Source organism: Notamacropus eugenii, chromosome 1, assembly GCF_028372415.1.
Source record: "Notamacropus eugenii isolate mMacEug1 chromosome 1, mMacEug1.pri_v2, whole genome shotgun sequence".
In the NCBI taxonomy this organism is placed as follows: domain Eukaryota; kingdom Metazoa; phylum Chordata; class Mammalia; order Diprotodontia; family Macropodidae; genus Notamacropus; species Notamacropus eugenii.
In genome coordinates, this window is record NC_092872.1 from 536,229,026 (window position 1) to 536,252,451 (window position 23,426).

General features: G+C 35.8%; 1 protein-coding gene across 4 annotated transcripts in view; it reads left to right on the forward strand.

Moving 5' to 3' along the window:
- LTBP1 (latent transforming growth factor beta binding protein 1) overlaps positions 1–23,426 on the forward strand; it is a 477,680-nt gene that overhangs the window by 307,949 nt on the left and 146,305 nt on the right. The window contains exons 11-15 of one of the 4 annotated variants that reach the window (XM_072634139.1): positions 12,331–12,522; positions 15,471–15,689; positions 18,561–18,583; positions 21,054–21,147; positions 21,761–21,859. In XM_072634139.1, coding sequence (XP_072490240.1) covers positions 12,331–12,522; positions 15,471–15,689; positions 18,561–18,583; positions 21,054–21,147; positions 21,761–21,859 — 627 coding nt within the window. The remainder of the gene's footprint in view (positions 1–12,330; positions 12,523–15,470; positions 15,690–18,560; positions 18,584–21,053; positions 21,148–21,760; positions 21,860–23,426) is intronic. The other 3 variants (XM_072634140.1, XM_072634141.1, XM_072634142.1) reach the window with 3 other exon arrangements.

A 23,426-nucleotide genomic window follows, 5' to 3' on the forward strand; every position in this document is an offset into this window, starting at 1 on the left:
GCTATTCATTTCTAGACTACTAAAAATCTTCCTTCCCTCAATCTTTCTCCTTTCTAATCTTTCCTGATCACTGCTGGGCAATTATGGCTAGAGTTTGGAACGATTCCTGTGATTTCATTGGTATAGGGAACTCCCAAATGAGGAAACTACCCATACAGATTGATGCTTCTACAACCAGTCTTAAGAGAGATGCCTAGAGCACTGAGAGATGAGGTGACTTGTCCAAGATGACATAACTGAAATGTGTCAGAGTCAGGACATGAGCCTAGGTCTTTTTTTCCTCCAAGATGTTCTGTGATATTAATTTTGCTGAAAATACTCCTTTAATTGTCATTTCTGTGCTCAAAAACATCTCTGTTCTCAAGAGGCTACTGTCTAGAATGCTAAACCTAGAATTCAGAGTTTTTCTAGTCAGGAAGTATTTATTGACCACCTTCTATGTGCCAGGCATTGTGCTAAGTGCTTAGGCTACAAAAAGAGGCAAAATATGTAAATATTTTATTTATATAAATATAGTTATAAATTATGTAAATAAAAATATGTAAAATAGGCCAGAGTTTATTTGAATAACTTCATTTATCTGTCTCCTGTTGATTATATCCTCAGATCCAGTTTATCATCTCTTAAAGATACTCTAAACTTTTTTATGCCTAGGAGCTTTTGCTTATATTAATGTCCCATTTGGAATGCTTCCTTCCTTATTTCTGCCTATCCATATCACACTTAGCCTTCAAGACCTTTCCCTATCTCACCTCCTCTATGAAACCTCAGTGATACTTTCCTCCTCAGAACTTCTGTGGTTCTTTCTGCCTATCGGCCATCACCTTGTTCTTTATATGTTCTTATCAGTGATCAAAATTAGACTTTGAAAACAGAATTGAATGGTTTAGGATAAGATGATGGCAATGTAGTGAACTGGAAACGTGTTTACTACAGAAAAGCTATACTTTAAGTTTTTTTCTGATATACAATCTGACAGGTATAAGAGTTCTTCTGTTTTTGTTGTCTCATGAGTTGTATGTAGGTGTTTGTAAGTCTCCCTTGATTGACTCAGGCCTGGACTTAGAAAAATTGTGAAGTAGGTGAAATTCACCTTCTTACCTCTCACTTTTCTCCTTTACATCCCTGTTTCCTGTGAGTAGCTCCCCTTTCAACAAGAGTAACCAGTGCCTTCAAAGTCTACTGCTGACTGCCAAAAGCTCCCTGTATCCGATGGTTCAGTCATTACAGATTGAGTTACACATACTATGTAGAAAGTTTGCTGAAGTTATTTCCATTTCATTAATGTAGAAAGTTTGATGAACTGAAATAAGAGGAACTTTTAATATAGAATTTCCTCTATAATTCTGTTAGGATTCAGCATCATATAGCAGAGAATAAATGTTCTCTATTTGAATACCAAACTGTTAGTTTAGTTTAGTTTCATATTTCTAGTCAAGCAAAATAAAGATTACTTTGCCTAACTGCTATGGCATTTCCTGTAGATTTCCACATCTCTGAAATTCTTTGCAATTCATTTAGATCATCTTGTCTTTTTTTCTTTTATTGAATTAATTAATTTTTAGTTTTCAACATTCACTTCCATAAGTTTTAAAATTTTTCCACCTTCTTCCCATCCTCTCTCCCCAAGATGGTGCGCAATCTGACATGGGCTCTCTCTCTATATATTATGAAGCATATTTTCACATTAGTGATATATAGAAGAATTAGAATGAAAGGGAGGAACCATGGGAAAGAAAAAGCTAAAGTAAACTAAACAAAAAAAGAGAGCAAATAGTATGTCGACCTGCATTCAGAGTCCATATTTCTTTCTCTGGTCGTGGATGACATTTTCCTTCATGAGTTTTTTGGAGTTGTTTTGGGTCCCTGCATTGCTGAGAAGAACTAAACCTATCAAAGTCAGTCATCAAACAGTGTGGCTGTTACTGTGTACAATTTTTCCCCTGATTCTGCTCACTTCACTCAGCTTCAATGGAAATAAGTCTTTCCAGGTTTTGCTGAAGTCCTCTTGCTCATCATTTCTTATAGCACAGTAGCAATCCATTACATTAATATACCACAACTTGTTCAGCCATTCCACAATTGATGGGTATCCCCTCAATTACTAGTTCTTGGCCACCATAAACAGAACTGCTATAAATATCTTTGTACATGTGGATCCTTTCCCCATTTTTGTGATCTCTTTAGGATACAGTTCTAGAAGTAGTATTGCTGGGTCAAAGGGTATGCACAGTTTTATAGCCCTTTGGGCATAGTTCCAAATTGCTCTCCAAAATGGTTGGATCAGTTCACAATTTCACCAACAATGAATTAGTGTTCCAATTTTCCCACATCTTCTCCAGCATTTATAATTTTCCTGTTTTGTCATGGTAGCCAATCTGATAGGTATGATGTCGTACCTAAGAGTTGTTTTGATTTGCATTTCTCTAATCAGTAGTGATTTAGAGCATTTTTTTTTAATTTTTATTTTTCATTTTTTAACATAGTTTATAATAGATAAAACAATTCAAACTTTTGGTCAGGTGATACTTCTTTTTAAAGCATTTACAATATGGACCATAAAATAATTTTTTTTAAACATAACCAACTGAGACACAAATAATATTTAAGTTACTAACTTCACAAGCTCTTGACCTAATTGTCTCCACAGTATTGCTAAGAATTAAAAGACCCTAACTTATTGTTGTTGGTCTAAAGTCCTATGCCTAATAGCTCAATTTTAGACTTAACCTCAGATGTTCCCCTACCAATATTCTATAATTGAATAGATCTGGTATTAAGCTTGCAAACCTTTTGACTATAGGAAATTGCCACCAAGAGTAGGGACGTTGCAGGGATACAATATCTCCCCAACTTCATGTCAGTTCCAGGCAGGATTAGATTATCCACTTGCATTCAGTGAGGCTTAAGGTCTGCCAGGTGCCATTGGGATACTGAGTCAGGAGAATCCCACCTCAGCACAGGCTGAACAGCTGCTCTCCCACCATTCCCATGAGATCACCTTTTGAAGTTCATACCAGCATCTCACCAGCTAACTGACATCATGAGTTGGAGACTCAGATCGCCTTTCTTGCTACCCATACCTGGAGTTAGATTCAGAAAAACAGTCACTTAATAGTCCCATAGCATCTAAAAAATGGCAAGTTCCAATAACCAGGTTTCAAATATGATTATAGTTTCACTTTGGCTAAGGAACGTCTTTTGAGGCAAGTCTTAAGTGGTTTACATGCCTTTCTATACATGTTCTAGTTCCTGATTAAATAGCAGTCATAAAATCAAATTTACCATTAAAACCTTAACTTTTTCCATCAAGGCCAAATTTTACCCGAGGCTACCTTCCTCTAGGAAATTTAGACTGAAATTCTTTTCCCCAAACTAAAGATGTCATTGATTTATTCTCAGTCAATAATTCAGTCAGTTGTTTTAATACTAATTGCTTTTACCTCATTTTGTAATATGTCCTACTTTTCTCCCCATCACTCCCCTCCCCTCCACTTCCTAATATCTTGCATTCTGATTACTCCTTCCCTCAATGTACCCTCCCATCTATCACACCCCACCCTTCCCTTATCCCCATCTTCTCTCTTTTCTTGTAGGGCAAGATAGATTTCTATACCCTATTCCCTGTAGTTCTTATTTCCCAATTATATGCAATAAAAATTCTCAACATTCGTTTCTAATACTTTGAATTCCAACTTCTCTCCCTCCCCCCCACCCTCCCCAGCCCCACTGAGAAGGGAAGCAATTCAATACAGACTAAATATGTGTTGTTTTGAAAAGACTTCCATAATAATCATGTTGTGTAATACTAATTATATTGCCCTCTGTCCTACTCTATCCCCCCTTATTTTTTTCCCCTACAATTGACCTTGTCCCTTCTCGAAAGTGTTTATTTCTAGTGACTCCCTTCTCCCATTTGCCTTCCCTTCTAACAATCCTCTCACCTCACTTGTCACCTCTTCTCCTATTTTCCTGTGGTGTGATATAAATTTTCATATCAAATTTAGTGAGCATGTTATTCCCTCCTTCAGGCACATGTGGAGAAAGTAGCTTTATTTTTCCCCACCTTTCCCCTTTCTCCTCCATTGAATAAGATTTTTCTTATCTCTTTTATGAGTTATAACCTGCCCCGTACCATTTCTCCCTTTCTCTTCCCGGAATTTTCCTCCTTCACCCCTTAATTTTTTATTGTATTGTATTTTATTTTTTTGTGTGGATATCATCTCTTCTGATATAACACACCCTGTACTCTCTCTCTATGTGTATGTGTGTGTGTGTGTGTATGTATGTACAATCTCTCCATCTACCCAAATACTGAGAAAAGTTTCAAGAGTTAAAAATATTTTCTTTCCATGCAGTAATGTAAACAGTTCAGCTTTAGAGAGTCTTTTATGATTTTTCTTTCCTCTTTTCCTTTACATGCTTCTTTTGATTCTTGTCTTGGGAAGTCAAATTTTTCTATACAGATCTGGTCTTTTCCTCAACATGAATGATTGAAAGTCGTATATATCATTGAATGACCATTTTTTCCCTTGAAGTATTATACTCAGATTTGCTGGGTAGGTGATTCTTGGTTTCAATCCCAGTTCCTTTGACTTCTGAAATATCTCATTCCAAGCCCTTTGATCCCTTAATGTTGAAGCTGCCAGATCCTGTGTTATCCTGATTGTATTTCCGCAGTACACAAATTATCTCTTTCTAGCTGCTTGCAGTATTTTCTCCTTGATCTGGGAACTCTGAAATTTGGCCACAATATTCCTAGGAGTTTCTCTGTTTGGGTCTTTTTCAGGAGGTGATTGGTGAATTCTTTCAATATTTATTTTGCCCTCTGATTCTAGAACATCAGGGCAGTTTTCCTTGATAATTTCATGGAAGATAATGTCTAGGCTCTTTTTTTGATCATGGCTTTCAAGTAGTCCTATAATTTTTAAATTATTTCTCCTGGATCTGTTTTCCAGGTCAGTTGTTTTTCCAACGAATTGTTTCACCTTATCTTCTATTTTTTCAAATTTTTGGTTTTGTTTACTAACTTCTTGGCTTAGCTCAAAGTCATTTGTTTCTTTGATCTCAGTTCTATCCTTCAATGAATTATTTTGTTCAGTGACCTTTGAACCTTCTCCTTCATTTGGCTAATTCTGTTTTTTAAAACCTCCTTCTCCTCGTTGGCTTTTTGGACCTCTTTTGCCAATTGAGTTAGCCTCTTTTTAAAGCTGTTATTTTCCTCAGCATTTTTTTGGTTCTCCTTTAGTAAGCTGCTAACTTGTTTTTTAAGGTCTTCTATTGCCTGAGCCCACTTTAAGTTCCCTTTGGAGTCTGAGGCCTTGACTTCCTCTGACAGTATGCCTTGTTCTTCCTCATCCAAAAGGATGCAGGGAGACAACTGTTCCCCAAGAAAGTAACTTTCTATGGTCTAATTTTTTTTCCCTTTTTTGGGCATTTACCAGCCAGTTACTTGACTTCTGAGTTTCCTCTCCACAACCACCTTGCCTCCAGTTCCACCAAGCCAGCACTTGGGGGCTGAGATTCAAATGAGCTGCTCCCAGACCTCAGGGGCTTTTGGCAGGGGCAGAGCTGCTATTCAGTGTGAGATTAAGATCAGCTGCTCAGGTGGGGGCAGGGCCACCACACAGGGTTCAGTTCTCTCAGGGGCTTTCTGAGGAGACCTTCCACAATGGATGCAGGCTACTGCCTACTTTGGGAGCCCCATCTGCTGCTGCCTCTACTGCTGCCACCTGAAGAGGCCTGAGTTATGGGGACACCCCGCTCACCTCTCAGTCAGCCGAAAAGACCCTCTCACTGACCTTTGGCACCTGTGGGTTGAGGGATCCACACTGCTGCTGGAGATTCTGTCCCTGAAACCTGCTCGGATCTGCTCCTTTCAGTGCCGCCTGGCCAAGCAGGGCTGAGCTCTGCTCCATGTCCAGTGCGTGACAGACCTTTCCCATCAGTCTTTCAGGTCTCTCTGGGACAGAAATCTCCTCCACTCCATTGTTCTGTAGCTTCTGCTGCTCTAGAATTTGTTGAGAGTTCTTCTTTACAGGTATTTTATGGGCTGTGGGGTTAGAGCTAAGCATATGTGCATCTTTCTACTCCACCATCTTGGCTCCTCCCCTGGAGCACTTTTTCATATGACTGTAGATAGCTTTAATTTCTTCCTCTGAAACCTGCCTATTCATATCCTTTGATCGTTTATCAATTAGGGAAGGGCTCTTATTTTTATAAATTTGCCTCAGTTCCTAATATATTTTAGAAATGAGACCTTTATCAGAAGAACTGCCAAATTTTTCCCCCTCAGTTTCCTGTTTTTCTTCTAATTTTGGCTATGTGGGCATTTGTTTGTACAAAAACCGTTTAATTTCATGCAATCAAAAGTTATCTGTTTTACTTCCCATAATCCCCTCTGCCTCTTGTTTGGACGTAAAGTCTTCCATTATCCATAAATATAACAGGTTTATTTTTCATATTTTCCTAATTTACATATGATATCACCCCTTATGTCTAAATCATTTATCTGTTTTGCTTTATGTTGGTATGCAGTATGAGATGTCTCTACTTAGTTTCTTCCAAACTGCTTTACAGTTTTCTCAGCAGTTTTTGTCAAATCTTGAGTTCTTACCCCAAAAGTTTGAATCTTTGGATTTATCAAGCATTGGATTACTCTAGTCATTGACTACTATTATGTATTGCATACCTAATCTATTCCACTGTCTACCACTCTATTTCTTAGGCAATGCCAGATTGTTTCAGTTATTACTAATTTGTAATGTAGTTTGAAATCTGGACTATTTGTCTACTTTAACATTTTTTTTTTCATTAATTCCCTTAACATTTTTGGCTTTTTCTTCTACTAGATGAGTTCTACTGCTGTTTTTTTCTAGCTCTAAGATAATTCTTTGGTAGTTTGACTGTATAAATAAATTAACATAGGTAGAATTTTAATTTTTATCATATTGACCTGGCCTACCCATGAGCAATTAATATTTCTCCAATTGTTTACATCTACCTTTATTTGTGTCAAAAGTATTTTGTAATTGTGTTCATATAATCCTTGGGTTTGTCTTGGTAGGTAGACTCCCAAGTATTTTATATTTTCTGCAGTTATTTTAAATGGAATTTATCTTTTCCTGATTGCCTTTTTTTGGTAGTATATGGAAATATTGATGTTATATGAGGATTTATTTAATGTCCTGCAACTTTGCTAAATTATTTGTTTTGACTGCATGATTCTTTCAGCTCTTATCACCTTCAAACAGTGATAGTTTTATTTCCTTGTTGCATGTTTTTATTCTTCCAGGTTCTTTTTCTTGTCTTATTACTATCGCTAATATTTCTAGTACCATATTGAATAACCGAGGTGATAATGGACAGCCTTGCATCCTTCCTGATAATGCTTGTTCTTGATTTTAGATAGATACTTCATATCATTGTAAGGAAGCCTCCATTGGTTCCTTATGCTTTCCAGTGTTTTTAGTGGGAATGGGTACTGTATTTTATCAAAGGGTTTATCTGCATCAATTGATATGATCATATGATTTTGTTGTTTTTGTTATTGATATGGTCAATTTTGATAATAGTTTTTCTAATGGTGAATCCATTCTATATTCTTGGTATAAATCCCACCTGATTATAGTGTATGATGTTTGTGTTATATTACTGCAATCTCTTTGCTAGTATTTTTTTTTAAATTGCATTGATATTCATTAAGGAAAGTGATCTGTAATTTTCTTTCTCTGTTTTTGTTTTCCCTGGTATATGTATAAAAACCATATTTGTGTCATAAAAGGAATCTGGTAGGACTCCTTCTTCACCTGTTTTTTCAGATATTTATATAATACTGGAATTAGTTGTTCCATAAATGTGTGGTAGAAATTCACTTGTGAATCCATCTGGTCCTGTGATTTTTTTCTTAGGGAGTTTGTTGATGACTTATTCAATTTCTTTTTCTGAGACAGGAATATTCAAGTATTCTATTTCCTCTTCTCTTAATCTGGGCAGTTTATATTTTTTGTAAATTTTCACCCATTTCACTCAGATTATTGGCATATGATTGGGCAAAAGTACTCCTAATTATTGCTTTAATTTCGTCTTCATTGGTGGTGCATTCATCCTTTTCATTTTTAATACAAGTTATTTGGTTTTCTTTTTTTTTTTTAAGAAAAATCAAATTAACAAATAAATGGTTTATCTGTTTTAGTAGGTTTTCTTTTTTTCGTAAGACCAGCTCCTAATTTTATTTATTATTTCAATATTTTTTTCCTTTCCTTTTTTTAATCTTTCATTTGATTTTCAGGATTTCTATTTTGGTTTTTAATTGGGATTTTTTAATTTATTCTTTTTCTAATTCTTTTAGTTACGTGCTCAGTGCATTGATCTGCTCTCTGTCTCTCTGTCTCTCTCTCTCTGGTATTAATATATGCATTTAGCAATATAAATTTTCCCCTCACTGCTATCTTGGCTGCATCCCACAGATTTTGGAATGTATCTCATTGTTGTCATTCTTTTTAAGGAAATTATTCATTATTTCTATGATTTGTTCTTTGATCCACTCATTCTTTGAAATTAGCTCATTTAGTTTCTAATTAATTTTTAATCTATGTTTTTATAGCCTTTTGTTCAATGTGATTTTTATTTCATTAAGATCTGAGAAATTATTTCATTAATTTCTGAATTTGTTGTGAGGTTTTTAATGCCATGATATATGGGTATTTTTTATGAAGGTTGTCATATACAACTGAGATAAAAGATATATACTCCTTTCTGTTCCCATTGAATTTTCTCCAGAGTTCTATCACATCTAATTTTTTAAAGATTCTGTCCATTTTCTTGACTTATTTTATAGTTAGATTTATCTTGCTTTGAGAGGGGAAAGTTGAGGCCCCTCACTAGTGTAGTTTTATTCTTTATTTCTTCCTATAATTTATTCAACTTTTCCTTTAAGAATTTGGAGGCTATGACATTGGGTACATATGTGTTTAGTATTGATATAACTTCATTGTCTGTGATTCCCCTGCTTATTCCTTTTAGTTAGGTCTATTTTTTCTCTTGCTTTATATGAACACATGATTAATACCCCTAACTTTTTTTACTTCAGCTAAAGCATAATGGATTCTCCTCCTGCCCCTTCTTTTCACTTTACTTGTGTCTCTCTTTTTCATTTCACATTTATATTTCACAATGTAATATACATTTCAAAAAATTGTATTTATCTTACTCTGAACTTCAGAAATAAGACAAGCACATAGTAGAATAGAAATAACATGGAATAAGATAGTAGAATAGAAAAAAAGATCATTGCACATGAAACTGCAAATCTATTATGTACAACTTACTATTCCTTTTAAATATATAATTCTCGTGTTTATATATATATATCCCTTTCTTTCCTGTGTGTTTCTTTTAAAAAACATATTCTTGGATTCTGGTTTCTAATCCATTCTGCAATCTACTTCCATTTCAAGGATGTGTTCATCCCATTTCCATTCACATTTATGACTACTTACCCTGCATTTCCCTCCCTCCTATTTTCTTCTGTTTGTCTTTCTTCCTCTCTCTCTGTCTCTCTCTCTCTCTCTTTCTCCTGTCCCTCCTCTGTTTGTTTTGATTCTGACTATTGTCTCCTTTCATCTGCCCTCCATTTGTTTTATCCCCTTCTCCTCCTACTTTCCTGTTTAGTAAGATAGATTTTATTATCATTTCAGTATGTGTGTGTGTGTGTGTGTGTGTGTTTCCCCCTTTTGAACCAATTTCAAAAAGTGAGGTTCAAGCACATGCCCCTATTACCCCTTGTCAATACTTTCCCTCAATATTTTCCCCTCCACTGTAAAAGCTCTTTTTTTCATGCCTCTTTTATGTGAGACAATTTTCCCCATTCTTGGTCTCTCTTCCCCCTTTTCCCAGGGCATCCTCTTTCTTGCCTATCTACCTATCATCCCAACATAATTAACTCAGTACTGCACCTTATGTCTATATAGACTCCTTCTAGATGCCCCAATAATGATAGAGTTTTTATAAGATACATGTATTATCTTCCCATATGGATAAGAAAACAGTTTAATTTAACCTTCTTGAGTCCTTAATGATTTCACTTTCATGATTACCTTTTTTATGGTTCTTTTGAGACTTGTATTTAAAGTCAGATTTTCTGTTCAACTCTGTCTTTTCATCAGAGATACTTGAAAGTCCTCTCTTTCATTAAATGTTTATTTTCCCCTTTCCATAAAGGATTATATTCAGTTTTCCTGGGTAGGTTATTCTTGGTTGTAATTCCAGCTCTTTGGCCTCTTGGAATATCATATTCCAAGCCTTCCTCTCATTTTAATGTAGTAACTGTTAAATTTTCTATGATCCTGATAATGGCTTCATGGCATTTCAGTGATTGAGTTTTGAAATTTAGCTGTAATATTCCTGGAAGTTTTCATTTTGGGATCTCTTTCATGTGGTGATGGGTGGATTCTTTCAATTTCTGTTTTACCCTTAGGTTCTAGGTTATTATGACAGTTTTCCTTGATAATTCTTGATATAGGATATATAGGTTCTTTCTTTTTAATTATGACTTTCAGGTAATACAGTAGTTCTTAAATTAGCTTTCCTTGATTCATTTTCCAGGTCAGTTGTTTTTCCAATGAGGTTTTTCATATCTTCTATTTTTAGCATTTTTTCATTGGTTTATTGTTTCTTGGTGTCTGAAGGATTCATTAGCTTCCACTTGCCCAATTCTAATTTTTAAGGAATTATTTTCTCCAGTAAATTTTTGCATCTCCTCATCCATTTGGCCAGTTCTGCTTTTTAAGGAGTTATTCAACAGTGAATTTTTGTATATCTTTTTCCATTAGGCCAATTCTGTTTTTTTACAGTGTTGTTTTCTCCAGTATTTTTGTATCTCTTTTTTTTAAATCAAGGTGTTCATTGTCTTTTCATAATTTTCTTCCTTTTCTTTCATCTCTTTACCAAATTTTTTTCTGCCATTTTTATTTGATTTCAAAAATCATTTTTTACCTCTTCCAGGAATTCTTGTTGGGCTTCTGTACAATGCATATTTTTCCTTTGTGGCTTTGCTTATAGGTGTTTGGAATTCATTGTCTTCTTCTGAGTGTGTGTCTTGATCTTCCTTGTCACCATAGTTGCTTTTTATGGTCAGGTTCTTTTGTTGTTTTTGTTCTTTGTTCATTTTTCAACTCTATAATTTGATTAGGAACTTTATGTTAATGTTGAGCTCTGTTCCTAGCATGGGGTGGCAGGACCTCTGTCTCAAGGTTTACACTTCTTTGTACTATATTCAGAGCTAGTTTGGAAGTTTTCATTTCTTCTAAGGTGGTATGATCTGGGAAGAGATGTAGTCACTGTTGTCTTGGGCTCCACTCTATTCCTTACACAGAAAGGACTTTTAATCTCTTGGGATTGTAATTGATACCGTTTATCAGGGGTCCTCCTCCCTTGGGACCAGAAAAGATACGTTCTTCAGTGTCCCTTATCTCTTGAGGCTGGATGTGCTACTGCCCCTCATGGTTTTCACTCCCTCTTGACTAAAAGTGCTCCTCCTTATCCTTGAACTATCACCCAGAAGTGGGTATAAACAATAGAATTGCCAAACAGTTGCCTCCCAGGACTCTCATTCCCTCTTGACTGAAAGTGCTCCTCTCTGACCTTGAACTGTGACACAGAAATAGGTATAGACAATGAAGTTGCCAAACAGAATCTGGTTCTGCATTCAGTGCTAGCACAGGGGTATCCTGTAATCTCTTTTTTGACAAGTTACCAGACTGTCTGGCTGTGAGCTCCTGAATCTGCTGCTGCTTCTGTTGCCATCACCTAGTGCCACCACTAATGGTTTCATTCACATGGGTTCTGGGTTAGCTTCCTCTTTCATGTTACAGATCTGTTTCTCATCTCATATGTTGTCTTAGGCTGGAAGGACATTTCTCTCAGAACTTTTGTTAACTCTGTCATGCCAGAATTTGATGTAAGGCATTATTTGTAAGTTATTTGTAGGGGATGTTGGGAGAACTTGGCAGAGTGCTTTTCTACCATGCCATCTTGACTCCCCTGAAATCTCCTGGGTGAGGTGTTAGCTTTCCTGCTTTTTAGCAAACCACTTAGTGTGAGTTGGCTTCCTCACCTTTAAGATGGAGGAAAAAAATGCTTATACTATGTACCTCACAAGATTGTTGTGAACTAAATATGTTTGTGAACCTTAAAAGAGTATATAATTGTCAGCTGTTATATATGACTTAACTTTAAAGTAACATTTCATACACATGATTTGAATAAATATAATTTTTGATAGGATATGAGACTTTGTTTTATGTTTTTTGTTTCTTCTATCAAACCTAGCACTCCCTTGTCCTTTTGTTGTAGCTGATAACCCTGTGATCTCTGAAGAGAAAGGGCCCTGTTACAGACTTGTCAATTCAGGAAGACAGTGCATGCACCCACTCTCTGTTCAGCTCAGCAAGCAGCTCTGTTGTTGCAGTGTTGGCAAGGCCTGGGGACCACACTGTGAGAAGTGCCCCCTTCCAGGAACAGGTAAGATGGGAATAGGTACACCAGGGAAATCTATACATGCTCATTGACATGGAAAGCACCCCGTTCAATTTGGATCCAGTTTGCTTTCTGACTTTTGATGATTTAAATTAGAATTTTGTTCATTTTCTTTACAGAACAGAGATATGAGCAAAGGGAAAGTCATAAGCAGGAGATTGCCTTTCCCATGTGACATTACATTTTCAATTGAGCAAATTAAGAAACACTAATTCAGTTCATTTTCAGCTTAGGTTATACCAACCTACTATTCAAAATAATAGGGAATGGCTGTCAGGCTGAGGTGAAAAAAATGGCTGCCATTATGGTCATGTTTCTATCACTGTTAGCCAAGTGAAAACCTATTTACCCCTCCACTCCTTCTTACATCAAACATTTTATTGAGTGCCCACAGGGTAAATACTACTAAGTTTCTCATGTTGGAAATTAAAACTCATAATATTCATCTTATACTTCTGTGAAGTCTTAGAAGATGGTGAGATTTGTAGTACAGATCCCATCTGAGATCCTCATTAACTCTCATGCTTTTTGGATACTGTATGCCTCAAACATAGTACATTGAATGCTGCATCCTTTCTTATTGGTCTGAAAGCATTAATTTACTTTCCCCACTGCCTAATTTATTCCCAGGACGTCATTTGCTCACTCAGCAGAACTTGGTCTATAAGAAAGGCACATAGCAAATGTGCATAGTATTATTAACAAAAATTGCCCCAATTTCATTACATGGGTATATAAGCAGCATAATAAGATTCTTGTTGTTTGACCAAATTCTTCCTATAAAGGGATATAAAAAGCCCCTTTGAATCTACTAGTCACAGTACCTACATAGTAAGTATATTATAGCTGCATCATAAGAAGTAGTATACAGTGCTAAAGTTTCATGGAGTTTCACAATATCCTTAATCTTATACTATTTTTGTTCATTTGATTTTGATGTCTTACTCCACCAGTGAGTATAATCAGAAAAGTTGGCAAAGTGAGGTCCTGAGATTCACTTTTTCTCCTTCTAATGAAAACCTACCTTGTACGTTCACTGGTAGACAACAAGGCTTGAGGCACCACCTAACTTCTAGGGTATACCATTAATGGGAGCTTCCTGACTCATAAACAAATGAAAATCAATCAAATGTATTGTGTTTGTAATTTATAAGTGCATTTTTTAAAAAAACAAGTTCCACGACAATTTATGAAATTATATTAGAGCAGTGTTCTCAACACTTCTGAGCCTCATTCATGGGCTTTTCAGCATAAATGATCATATTTAAAATTTAGCATCTGTTTGAAAATATATTTTACATGTAATTAAAAATTTAGAATTTTTGCTAGTAATTTTTAGTTGGAACTTTACTTTCTGTGAAAATGGCAGTATTTTTATTTGTTAACACTTTGCAAAAACTTGGGGGAAATATTTAGGAACATATGGTAAAGGATAAATTTCTAAGAATTTTTGTTCTTAGGGAGCCATATAAAATCAGGTTACATCCATTTAGACCGACCAGTTGAGAAATAAAATATTGTTTAAAGACTTTAACATTGTAGGTTTTTCACCTTTTAAAAAACATTTTCTCTTTCCTCCTTCCCTTCCTTTACCTCTTTTTTTCTTAGTAGCAGAAAAGACTTGTATGAATCTACAGCTTTTAATGGAAAAATGTCTTCTTTTGCTGTTGACACAAATATTCCCTTTGAGGCAATAAACCTAGGTCATCAAAACATTTCTCTTTGTTTACTTTCTGTTATCACCTTATAGAGAAAGTTATTTTCCTTCTTCACATACAACCTTGAGACCACACTTCCCCTTTTCTTATTTTGAACCTTTATTCTTTGGGATGTCTTCCACACATTATATGACAGGGCACCTGTTTAGGAGTACAATAGCAGTTATTATAGTTTGAAAATGTATTTAATTACAAACAAGTAAACATATTATATACACTCAGCCTGGTTCCATAAGCCAACTTTCCAGACCTTACCACAATGATTAGATTTTTTTAGTTACTTTTATTTCACCTCCAGGTTGACCAGTTAACTCCATGCCCCATCATATGGAACCCACATTTCCTTTTAACTAGACTACAGGTGCAAGTCTCCAAGTGTGGTTCCAGCATTTCCCTCTCAGCAACCCCACTGATCCTTAACTTTGCAGTTCTTCATTGTCTGGTTTCTCCTGGCATGACCTTAGCAAATTTCCTTTTCCTTATATCTGCCTAAAGGTATCCCCCTGAAAGGTTGTGTTCCCTTTTATCACCTTTAAACTAATTCTTAGTCAACTGATTTATCCCTTTGTCTATCTCTTCACTGTCACTACACCTCAGATCCTTCAACTTCAGTGAAACCATCTTACTTAATCCTACCAACTTTTCTGAACAACTTCCTTATTTGGTCACTATTACTGCCCCACCCCCACCCCCTGTTATGGTTAGTAGTATACAATTAATGGGGGGGGGGAGAGAGAGAGAGAGAGAGAGAGAGAGAGCTCTGCAACAGCAGTTTAAAACACAATATAAATTGAAGAGGGGTAGATTTTTTTCCCACATTGCCAGAGTCCAAGTCCTTAGTGTCAAGTTACTTCAGACTTCAGGCCTAAGAAGAGATAGAATTCCTATTTGGTGTCAACAAATAGTGTTATCTTTTGGTTGTTGTCTGGATAATAGTATTTTTGGCACACCAGCTAAGAATCTGTAAATAGATTAATTTGAAGTAAAAGGCTTTTGTGCTTGCATTTTTTTCTCAGCAGTGAGTTTTCACATAAATTTGCCATTAATGATGTATTTCACACCTGTCTTTATGGTTTTGGGATATGTGTATATGTGTGTTTGTGTGTGTGTGTGTTTTATATGAATTTTTAAAAAAAGATATCATATTATTTTCCTCTGTTTGAAATTATTTGCTTATAAATTTTTAAAAGACATGTTTTCCCATCCCAAATCTAGCTGCTTTTAAGGAAATCTGTCCTGGTGGAATGGGTTATACAGTTTCTGGTGTTCATAGACGCAGACCAATTCATCACCATATAGGTAAAGGACCTGTATATATCAAGCCCAAGAACGTCCAGCCTGTTGTTAAAAGTACTCGTCCTCCACCTCTCCCAGCCAAGGAAGAATCAGTGGAAGCGCTGACCTTCTCCCAGGAAAAAGGGCCTCAGGTGCAAGGTGAGACTGGGAACAGATCCTGAAGTGCAGCTAACCTGTTGATGCTTCTGTGTTTTTAACTGTCCTGTTTATAATCTTTTGGAACAGTATGCATAAAGCAGTTGAATTGCTTTAAAAACATTGATATAGTTTATCTGGAATCTAAATCAAACTAAATTTCTCTTCTTTCTTCATGATTCCCTAGGGATAACATAGGTCTTTGAGGAATCTGTATTAATTTGGTGTCTAGGGTATGACTTCATAATTGTCCTTCTATTCACAAACTAATACTCCAGAGGCCTGAGAGAGTTATGGCATTAATTCAGCTTCTATGCATTCATCCAGAATGCCCAGGCAGTAAGTACTACTATAGGATCATATATACTAGGAGTGGGAATCAGATATGGAAACTGAGGGCCCAGAGAGGTTAAATGACTTGCCCCAAGGTCACATAGCCAATAAATGGCAGACCCAGGATTTGTCTCTGACTTTAGATCCAATGCTCCAGTGCTCTTTCTACTGTACCATAACTCCTCTCACTAAAGGAAACAGAAAAAATTAAAATGTCAGTGTTGGAAAGGAACTGCAGGGTCATCTATTTCAAATATCTCATTCTACTGAGGAAAGTATGGCCCAGAAAGAATAAATTCCTTATTGTGTTTCAGTCATGTCCAACTTTTTGTGACCTCGTTTGGGGTTTTCTTAGAAAAGATACTGGAGTGGTTTGCCATTTCCTTCTCCCATCATTACAGATGGGGAACTGAGGTAAACTCAGATATAAGTGAGTTGCCCGGGGTCACATGGCTAGTAATTGTCTGAGGCTAGATTTGAGCTCAGGAAGATGTCTTCCTGACTCAGCCTGGTACACTATTTGCTGCTATCTGACTGTCCCTAAATTCCTTATGTCAGCTCACATAATAAGTTAGTAGTAGCACTAGGATAAGGAGTATAAAGTTGTACAAGGAAAAGAAAAGGAAACCTTTTAATGTTGTAAACAGATTCCAGACACCTGAGTTTTAATTTTGACCTTGACATTTTATATCTGTCTGATCTTTGTTAAGGTCTGTTCTTCATAATTAAATTTCCTATATTTAGAACTAGCATTTCAGTTATTTTACGTTCTTAAAATAATGGCAACCACTCCTCTCCCCTAGTGCCGAAGAAATGAAACCTTAAACTTGCTCACTTCACATAGCAGTATATCAATGTATCAATATATCAGTATCATACTCAATGAGTCTGCCTTTCTTCTATAAGTGGCAAACAGGTCTTCCTTGTAGCCATACTAGAAAGACATGTTCAACAGAGTCAGAAAAGAAGAACTATTCCATCTTTGTACACTTAACTATCCTGATTAGGTATTCTGCTCAGTGGTGGTACCACTGTCAATATACAGCCCAGGAGTGAAACTGTTTTGTAACTGTTCACTTTTACAGGCAGGAGAAAGCTGCGCCCAACTATCTAGATTTTGCCAGTGAATAAATTTTTCCTTGAGGGTAGGTTAAGTAATGACAAAAGATAATTCATTTTCTTAGGCCTCTAAGTTATTTCAGTCCTGATTTACTGTCTGGCACCCTCATTGTCTTAGAGATAATGCAACTTCTAAAGCATTAATTTATTTTTAGAGAGATTATTCACTTGGAATCTCAATAAACGTTGAGATTTCTCTTTTGCCTCAGGGGCTAATATCTAAGATTGTCTACTTAATAAAGAGTAATGAAAAATCTGAAATGAGATTTGCTTCTTTTTTTTTCTATGGGCAGGGTTGAAAGTAGGAAATTAATATTTATGGGTACCCTGTAATAGTTAGGTGGCCCCTAATAAAAAGGATTAACTGTGAAAACAACAGTGGTTACTCCTGAATCTCACACCTGTAATTAATGCTTGCCCTACAGTCTTCCAAGTTATTGTCAGAGAACTTCTAGCTCATCCTTGGACCTTTTCAAATGCTGCAAATATCTCATTTTAATCATATCCCTGGGTATAACTGGTAATGCTGGCATAATACTGGTGAGGCTGTTTAATACTGACACCTGTTTGACATTTATCCTTGTCAGACTGCATATGTTGTTAGTAAAGTATTCAGAGTGTTTCCTTCAAGAGTAAATTGTCTTTAGAGCTGATCTCCCTCCAGCATTGCTCCCTTATTCTTCATACCCTTTCCATTGAAATAAATGATGCTCGTTATTAAAATTTATATTACTAAAGGACATCTTAGTTGTACATCATGTTAAGAATATAACTATTTTACTTGTGTTTGAAGTGCCCCTCCCCCCTTTTGCATTTGTGTACAACAGTTATTCTGAATAGCATAGATCCCTCACCTGTCTTCAGAAAGCTAATTTTTAAAGTCCCCACCCAAGACCCAGTTACTTAAGCATTTGATATAAAACACAGAAAATAGAATTTTGGAGATTAAAGACATAGGTATCTTTTAGTCCATTCCCCTTATTTTAAAGGTCATAACACTAACGCCTTGAAAGATAACATGGTTACATGACTAGTTAATGTTGGGGTTGGAATTAGAACCCCTGTTTTCTTGATTGAACCTGATACTTTTTCCACTTAAAACATGCTGTGTCCAAACTTTACTGTTGCCCTAGTTCTCTTTATACCAATTAGCCAGTGAGCGAACATTTATGAAGTACCTATTATGCTGTAGGCACCATGCTATGTATGGGAATATTAGAAAGACAGCATGTCATTAATGTAAGAGTTTATTCCTTCTCTGAAAAGTGATATCTTAAGAGTGATGTTTGCTCCCAGTGGAAAAAAATATATCTGCAGTCCTATTGCATTAGAATATTGGGGTCTTGCTGGTAAAAATTTGTAAGAAGGGGATGTGCTATTCGTTGTTTTAAATTCTAAATTTTCTTTCTTTTCTGATTTTAGTGGCAACTGCAGCACCGGAAAAGGTAATCAATTCCTTCCTTACACCTTTCATTTAGTTTATCTAATAGAGAGGATTGTTAGATATGTTTGTAGACACTGTTTCAACATAGAGAAGTGTATTTATTTTTGCCTACATATAAAGGAGATAGAATGAAGGAAGAGGAAGGTAACTAAGACACTGGATGGTAAAAGCCCAAATCCAAATCAAAGAGCCAAAGGCTTGGAATACCCTTGTAAGAATTCTGGTAGACATTTACTTTTGCATGTGTGTATACATATGCGTAAGTGTGTATAAGTACACACATATATAAACATTTCTGTAATACCTATGTATATGATAAAAATAATTAATATAGTGTTTTAGAATTTACAAAGCAATTTATATATATGATCTCATTTGCTGCTCACAATAACCTTGTGAGGTAAGCTATCTTATTCCATTTCATAGATGAAAAAACTAAGAGAGTTGAAGTGACTTGCTCAGGGTCACACAACTAGTAAGTGTCTGAGGCAGATTTGAACTCAGGTCTTCCTGACTTTAAGTCTAGTCCTCTGTCTACCAGCTGTCTCTATAAATACAGATCTTTAAATAGTTTTCAAAATACAATTCAAATTAAATCTAATTGACATTAGACCGATAGCAGTTGTCCAGAAGAAATAGAACCAGAAAGCATTTCAAATAAATTTCTATCAAACCCTAGTTGGTGGCATAAAATTAGAATGTCACTTTGTGTCAATTAATCAACAAGATCTTATTAAGCACCAAATATGCGCCTTACACTGGGGATATACACGTGAATGCCTTCCCCTAGATCTTTTCCCATTCCACGTGTATCAGCACTGGAACCATCCCTCCATCATTATTGACCTATTTCCTACACAATCATACATTTCCTTTTTGACTTATTTTATACATTTAGTTCCAGGTCTTGAGAATAAGATAATAAAATGTGCTCATTTTGCTTTATCCATACAATAAATATTTATGAAATATCTACTCTGTATATATGTTAATCACTGAGAGGCATGCAAACGATATTGGAGTTACCGTCTTTCCTTCTGGGATTTATATGCTAGTAGTTGAGAAAATGTATAGAGCTTAGTTACAATTCAGAGGCTTTTAGGATCAGAGGGTCAGTGCAACCCTCTCATTTTCAGAGGAAACTGAGGGCCAGAGAAATGAAGTTTAAGACCTTACAAGTGGAAGCTGATATTACTTACTGACCCCCAATAAGCTAAATACAATTCTATAGCACCTAATAATAAAAGAGACGTGCAGGGTTATATGTTTCTGGGGGCAATAGTAAGATAAGATATGATCCCTGCTTTCAGGGAATTTGCATCATGTAGAGATGAGATACATAAATAGATAAATACTACAAACTAGAACCTGGTAGGTACGCGAGGAAGTATAAAATGCTATGAGAATAAATGATGAGGAAGTGAGTTATAGGTAGGGGAATTGTGGAAGTCCTCATGGAGAAAGTAGCCTTTGAGCTAGGTCATGAAGGATAGTTTTCTCAATTAGAGATGTCAAGGACCATGCATAGACTCTTCAAGGATAAAGGTATAGATACAGAAAAGAAGAGGGCCTTGGAAAGAGCCTTGAGGAATGTCAGTATTATTGTAGCCAGACAAGGTAGACAAGCCAGCCAAGGAGATAGGGGAGCAGTTGTAGAGGCAGGGAGAAAGAACCGGCAGACTAAAGCAGAAATTATGGGAGGAGAGAGTCTGTAGGAGAAGAGGATGGTCAGTAATGCCAAATACTTCAGAAAAGGCAAAGAAGCTAAGTAAGGAGTGCAGAAAAAACAACCACCTTGTAACAAATCAATCCTTACACAGCCACTCTGGCTTAAGCAGATACTGGCTTTTCCTCAGTTACACCACCTATCACTGTTCTGAGAATTAGGAGTGTGGTACTTTCAAAGGAAAGGTTGGTGTGTATGGGAAGTTGCAATATGACCTCTTTCTTTATATATATTCTGTGACTGACATTATTTTATTTTACCAGATGATCTGTTGTAGCAAATTTGTCATATCTAAAATGCTTAATCTATTGTCTTTGGCTGGTTTACTCCATTGGTTAGAGTAATATATGAAGGAGGCCAAGGTAATGAGTTCATTCCCTGTGTGAGACTGAGCAAAGTGAGCCAGCTGTCTTGAAAATGTGTGTTGGTCATCAGGGTGTCAGAGTGAGAGAGTGTGGATGGATTAGCACAAATCATTCACCAGTACTGGAAAAACAGCTTAAAGCCTTTACCATAGCAATTCTGGACCATGAACATATCCTTTGTGTGCAAAGGTTGGCACTAATTATTTTTTTTAATATTTTATATAATGTTTTAAAATAAAGTAAAATAATTCACATTTTCCCCTGAAGATTTGTATTTCTTTCCCGAATTTTACTAAGAAAACAATTAATTGGGTAAGAGCCATAATATAAAGGAATTAAACAATGGTTTTTCACTTTTTTCCTTTTTTTTTAACATTTAGGAATTAGTTGACCAAGAGAAAACCAAACTTGAACCTGGTCAACCCCAGCTGTCTCCTGGCATTTCAACCATTAACCTACATCCACAGTATCCAGGTAGCCCATTTTGATTGATATAATAGGAAAAACTATATTCATCTATTCTGAATCAAAGAAGTTTTAATAAGTTTCATGTTTCTTTACTTTTTAGAGATTGATAATTAATTTTGGATTCATACATTAATCATTTCTAAGTGGATATGGAAAAAATTAGTGTGTAACCTAAGACTATTATTGTGTATAAAAGGAACATGATATGAAATAAAGTAATACTTATGTTTTTAAATTTTCATTTAACCCCAGTAAGTAGCTAAAGTATTGCCACCATCGTGTGAAGATCCAGGAAATTTTTACATAGTGAAGAGGTCCTCGTATTCATAGAGTAAGGGGAATACCACCCTATTAATCTAAATTTTGTGTGGGCATGGAGGTGAATTACTTTTGTTTCATTGTACCCATTGTCTTAAATTAGTCTCATAGACACCTGCTAACATTTACTGTTATTTGCAGGTTTCCAGTGAGGTGCCCCCCCAAAACTCCTGCAGTTCATAGGCCTTCAAATTATGTTGGCTGTTATGAAATTGTGTATACAGTCTATGTGTCTTTTGAAATAGACTTCACACATACATGATGTGCTGTCCTTTTTATCTGTTTACTCCTTGTCCTATAGTAGTGATTGAAAAAACATCACCTCCTGTGCCTGTTGAGGTCGCTCCTGAAGCTTCTACATCAAGTGCCAGTCAAGTGATTGCACCCACTCAAGTAACAGGTATGGTACAATGTGTGATGTGGTCTGTGTCTAGTGAAAGTGCCATGACTAATGTGACATCACAGTAATTAATAGTCACAGCAAAGTTAATCTTCTGGTAACCTGGAATATTAGGCAGTGATGGCGTATGGAATATGGAAGTGATCATAGTCAACATTAAAATATGTTTGTGAAATTCTAGGAAAGTTAGAATTTCCAGTTATCACCTATATTTGCATTAATTACTTAGCAATTTATTCGAAGATATTGTCAGAAATCCTCCACAGGAGCCTTACTTGATCATAATAAAAATTATTGCAATAGACAAGCAAAATTCTTTAAAAAACTTCAGAAGTGATCATTGCACAAAAGCTCCAACATCATGGGTAGCATTCCAATGGAGGTATGAGATAACACCCTCTGTAGAAGGGAGATAAGAAGGAATACAAGCGTCTTTCATGTGTTTGAACAGGTTTTGTTGGATTTTTAAAATACTGAAGGGTTAAAAGACATCAGTGGAAAAACACTAGGATTCTATAATGGTAACAGACTTTAAATAACATAATTATGTTTTAATTTATATATTCCAAGAAATTTCATATTAATGCTAGTAAGATAAAATTTTTAAATGCTACAAAGATAAATAGATAAAAATACAATATTCAATGATTTCCATATCTCATTATCAGAATATGACAAATCTCATAAAAGGTTAAAAATTAAAAATTCATAAGTATGAACTTTTAAAAAAAAATTCACTTAGCAAGTATTTATTTTCTCTCCTTCCCAGCCCTTCTCTATTGAAAAGAAAAAAAATCCTTATAACAAACATATGTGGCCCGAATGCCCAGCTTTGCCATGTCCAAAATTGTGTATCATTTCTACATATTTAATCCCTCACTTCATTATCACAAAGTGATTTTGTTCATCAATGATCCCTCTCAATCTGGTTGTTTGTTTCATTGATCAGAGACTTTAACACTAGACTGTAATCACCTTGAGGGCAAGGACTGTCTTTTGCTTCTTTTTGTATCCACAGTATTTAGCATAGTGCCTTTCAACTATCAGTTTCAGAGAATTCTCAAAAGACTTCAATTAATATCAGTCAATCAGTAAACATTTATTAAGCACTTATTGTGTGCCAAGCATTGTGCTCAGCTTTGGAGATACAAAAAAAAAAAGCAAAAGACAGTCCCTGATGTCAAAGAACTTACAATCTAATAGATTTGTAAGACTTGATGAACTGATTCAGAGTGAAATAAGCAGAAGCAAACAATTTAAATTACCATAGTTTTCCTTAGTAGGACAATTAGGTGGCACAGTGGATAAGAGTGCCAAGCCTAGAGTCAGGAAGACTCATCTTCATGAGTTCAAATATGGCCTCAGACACTGACTAGCTGTGTGACCCTGGGCAAGTCATTTAACTCTGTTTGCTTTAGTTTCTTCATCTGTAAAAAGAGCTTGAGAAGGAAATGGCAAGCCACTTCAGTATCTTTGCCAAGAAATCCTTAAATGGGGTCATGGAGAGTTGGACATAGTGAAACATGACTCAACAAGATCTTTTCCTCAGTATTCCTCCCGTTTTTCC